The 4,757-nt window shown below is 41.4% G+C and overlaps 1 protein-coding gene across 1 annotated transcript; it reads left to right on the top strand.

Moving 5' to 3' along the window:
* Positions 1-1,248: 1,248 nt before the first annotated feature.
* On the top strand, positions 1,249-3,212 carry LOC148010544 (uncharacterized). Its single transcript, XM_087671982.1, has 2 exons — positions 1,249-2,231; positions 2,782-3,212. The coding sequence occupies exons 1-2, from the start codon at positions 1,882-1,884 to the stop codon at positions 2,951-2,953; spliced, it is 522 nt and encodes a 173-aa protein (XP_087528108.1). The 5' UTR covers positions 1,249-1,881; the 3' UTR covers positions 2,954-3,212.
* Positions 3,213-4,757: the final 1,545 nt, after the last annotated feature.

The following is a 4,757-nucleotide window of genomic DNA, read 5'->3' as shown; positions in this document are numbered from 1 at the left end:
CTAAAACATAATTAGCTAATGTAGTTAACAAGATGCATGCCACCATCAAAAGGGAGTAGCTTTACTAGTAACCTCTTGTCATAGCTTGAAATGATATTGTGGCTTGGGTCCAACCTAGATGAACTGGTGCCTAATCAACACTCTAAGTGTGAGGGATTGGAGCCTTGCCTAGAACCCACAACTTGGGGGACTATGCCATTGAGTTGCTATTACTACCCTCACAAGGTGTAGCTCGATGAGTGTGTCATAGTCACAAATTGTTGAGTGATCAACCTTGGAACTACAATACCAAAAACCTTTCACTAACTAAACTAGGCATTATAAGGGTGTTTGTTGGGATCCCCCTTGTAATAGGGACCCTTAACCTAACCAACCTCATGATGCCTAAATTGGGAACTGAATGAGAAGGGCTCCTTATATCATTGCAATGCAGGGTAGGGTATGTTGGAAATTATTTTCTTACTATATAGTGATATAATGTTTTTCCCAAAGAACTATACATTGATACAAATGGAATTAATAAAATAAGATGATGAAAGGTGAAAAAGAACTAGTCAAGCTTTCATTTAGTTTGGAGTGCTTAAAAATTGTGACTTAATTGAGGTCCAAAAGACCATCAACAAAAGATATCATCAAGACAAAAAAGGTTAAAAGCATTGAAGTTTTCTACTACTTTTGTTAAAATTGATGTGTGTAAACATGGCCACTTATATGAGGTTTAGAACTTCACTGCTCTGCAGAGTCACAATAGGGATCCTTGGAGGGGGGGTTTGAAAAGAGCTAATGTATAAAGACAACCAAGATGGACAGGCACCTTTTGGTGGGAACCTTGTCTTAATTGGGTGGAGATCTTTTCATGGAAAAGGCAAAAAAAGCAAGGGGGGGGGGAGGGGGGCAATGATTTCACAATTTAAATATTTAGAGAAAAATCTTAGAGGGAGCAAAGGCCTCACATAATAATACAACAAGCACACATGAGAGAGTCAAGTGGGCTACCACAAGATGCAAGGCATAAGGAGGCCCAATACACAATTGACAAGTGGGTGGTGCTCCTCACCTCCTCACACACACACACACACACACACACACTCTCTCTCTCTCTTTCTCATTTGGAGTGGAATATCTTACACAGTCTTAATAGTAGTTCTATATTCTCACACATTTATGTAGGTGGAATCACACAAATACATTACTTATGAATGCTTTTATAAGTCTCCCTCCCCCCCTGTCTCTCAATTTGTAATACTTTTAGATTTTGTCTCTCACATTTTTTGGGTGGAATCTCCACACACACTTCTTCTTCTATATATATACTTTACATATTTGGGAGATGCACATACTTACAAAACATGCATCCAAGCTCCTGGCAAGTGCAACAGAGAATGGTTTGAGACCATAGGCTGCATGCTTCTCTCTCTCTCTCTCTCTCTCTCTCTCTCTCTCTCTCTCTCTCTCTCTCTCTCTCTCTCTCTCTCTCTCTCTCTCTCTCTCTCTCTCTCTGTGTCTGTGTCTGTGTCTGTGTCTGCATGCCTGTCTGTCTGTCTCTGCGGCATGCCCATCTATATCTAATTAAGCACTGGGTCATTCCATAATAGGCCCCTCTGTCGATCCTTGGTTTTGTTCTTCGCAGAATACATTGAATCCTGGGTGCCCCTCCTCAGAGACGCCTCCGTGGATCCAAGGGTTTCCTCCCTCTGCTGCTAGGGCAGCCCTCCGCCTCCTCCGCCGGAGCAGCGCGGTCAGCAGAGGGGCAGGCAGAAGCACGGTGCTAACTGCCCGGGCCACCGCCTGTGTCTGTCGGAGTACTGCTCCTCGCTGCTCTCTCGTCCCCCCGTCTGCAGGTGCATTCGCCGCTGCTTCCGCCTCCCCTGCATAGCGGTGATGCCTGGGAAGCGCCCCCGCCAGATCCGCAGAACCACCAGCATGTCCCAGCTCGGTTCAAGCACGCCGCAGAGCCGATTGGTTGTGCCCTCTCAGAAAGGTGCCCCCACGGACGACGAGTCCATGAGCATCGCAGCTATGGACATGAGTTCAGGCAGTGGCAAGTGTACAGAAGAGTCTGCACAGAACAATGATATGGCCATGGATGTTGCAGAAGATCATGCAGCAGGCAGATCCGCTGTTGTAGACCAAATGCCTTATGCCAAAGCTACAGGCCCTACAGGGTTCTTGGAGTTCTGTTTCTTGTGTAGACGGCGTCTCGGCCATGGCAAGGACATCTTCATGTACAGGTAGCTGTCATATTGGTTTTTTCTCCTTCGTTTGTGCTGTGCTAAATCTCAGATTCTGTTTCCTTCCTCAAGCTGAAGATTTTGTTGCTTGTGATGGATAGTAGGCAATCCAGATTTGTGGTTTACCAAAGCTCAAATTCTGCTTGCTTTGGCTCCATAGCTGCATTTTGTGCTGTATTAAAGCTCGGATGCTAGTTTCCTTATATCACAGATCCAACTATGCTGTATCAAAGCTTAGACTTTACTACCTGCCTCGGGCTGCAGATAGTTTCCTGCTTTTGATTGATCCGTTCTTAGCAGTTTTGGAGTGCAAGTATAGATTGCTGGAAGTTGAAGCTTCTTAGGGGGTGTAAAATGTTCCCCAAATTGATTTGCATCTTTCACACGGCTCCACATAAGGAAACATCTTTGTTCATGATTTTCACACAGTTCATCACATCAAGCTTGTCCATGGTGTGGCACAAAGTTCCTGCCAAGGTCATGTGAACCTTATATTTTACCTCCCTTTTTGTTTCTATCTTCTTGTGACATTTTTTATTTTTTGTGACAGAGGAGACCGAGCTTTTTGTAGCATTGAGTGTAGATGCCACCAGATAGCCATGGATGAGAGGAGGGAGAGATGCAGAATAACAGCTGTCAAGAAGGGCACTGCTGCACCTCCTGCTAATACAAATGGCAGCAATCAAAAGGTTGTTCCTGCAGAGACAGCAGCTGCAGCTTAGGGTCGTGCATAAATCGAGCCTCCAACTCGGAGGCCTGCGCCTGCGTTTGGAACATCTGCAAGCCAGCTTGGAAGTTTATCAGTTCTGGTCACCGAGTCAGTAGTTTGGGTATATGCTCATCTATGTTGCAGATAGTCTCTGCATAATGCTCCATCTGCTCACTTTAAGTTTTGGGGAAGTTTCCAGCATCACTGCGATGTAAATGAGATCAATGCTGTCAAAGTGATTAATGAGCAAATTTTACTTATGCCTTCTACAATTTTATTAGCTAATAGCAATCAACCTTTATGCTCAAGTTTGCATGGTAGCATATAACAAGCTCTGCTTCAGTCTTTCTGCTTCGGAAGTATCTATTTCTACAGTCTATATGGCAGATTGGCATCTTATTTGATAATGTTTTAGGAATACCCACTTCTTTCTTTCAAACTATACCCAAACTCGGCCTATATATTTTATTAAATGCTTTTGTTTAGAATTGATGATCTCTATGTACATATTTTAAGAGGGTTTCACGATGTGAATTTTGCATAAGTCAATATGATTCTTGCACTGCAAAATAGAGTCTATTATTCATTGTGAAATGATTTATCTTTATAAACTAGAATACCTACTTTCTCATAATATGACTCTCTCTTTCTTATTGTATGAATGAAAATGCTATGAAAGCCTTGCTTATTACTTGGGCACGCATTAGCATTTGGTGAATTGCGGCAATTGTGCCAAGCATTGGGGTTAATATTGGCGATTGTATCAAGCATTGTAATTGAACAAGGGGGTGTCTTGGGAAGGAAATAAGAGAATCTTATTGATTCTTTAATTTCATGTCATTCATTATGCTCTTTTGAGTGTGAGCTTAATTTGTAAGCGCACCTTCTTTTGGTTTATTTGAATCCACTTGAAAGTGTCGTTGATTCTTCATGCATAACATTAAGCCTTGTTATACATGTTTATACAATATATCTTTAGTAAATTTGAGGGCTTCCACTTCTTGATTTTTGTTTTTTTGGTTATAGTTTTTTGAATGCATATAAAATGCCACGGAACTTGGGCCCTTATTATTAGGGATCGTATCACGTTTATGCCAAAATCTTTCATAAAAATTGAGGATGGATTCTTATGTTTGAGTAATTGTGAAACTCTCTAGGCTCCCGTGATTGAACTATATTGTAGGAGACAACAAACCTATCCAAGTAGCCCAACTATAGAGCTTGATCTTGGGTGTTTGTCTTTAAAGGTTCACTCAATATAATATGCACCATAAGGTTCGAGAACCTTAAAACTTTTTCTTTCAAGGCTATGATAAAAACATGACATTTCTTTTATTTGTAACCATTGCTTGTAAGAATGCTATTGTGATAGCTAATATGGCAGTCTTGTAATGTAATTGAATAACATGTTAAATAAAGTTTGTGGTAGGGCTCCCTTCCTTCGTAGCTCATATAGCTATCCATGATCTTTTGGGCACTCGAAAGGGTAGCTTGGGGTGAATACACACGTTTAGTTTTATGCATTGTTTCTTGGGAGCCAATCAATTAATTTGTTTAGGGCAATGCTTATGAATAGCATGTGCTTTGCTTGTTTTTAGTAATTTGAGGTGCTTATAGAGAGCAATTGGCATAGTGTCAAGAGAGCAACTAGCACAATTGACACTACGTGAGAAACTCTATTGGCTTTGATTAAGGAACTATTGTTAGAATGCGAATTTGGATTCAATTTTAAGTGCTTGAGAACTTTTTGGGTGGAAAATTCTTAGCGGTTACATTAACCATTGGTATAAGCATCTCAATTTTTTTGTTCATACCAC

The sequence above is a fragment of the Lygodium microphyllum genome, chromosome 29 (genome assembly GCF_053477565.2).
Source record: "Lygodium microphyllum isolate KBCC chromosome 29, Lygodium_microphyllum_v1.1.10, whole genome shotgun sequence".
NCBI lineage: Eukaryota > Viridiplantae > Streptophyta > Polypodiopsida > Schizaeales > Lygodiaceae > Lygodium > Lygodium microphyllum.
The sequence above is the reverse complement of the archived record's forward strand: the minus strand, read 5'-3'. Positions and strand labels throughout refer to the sequence as shown.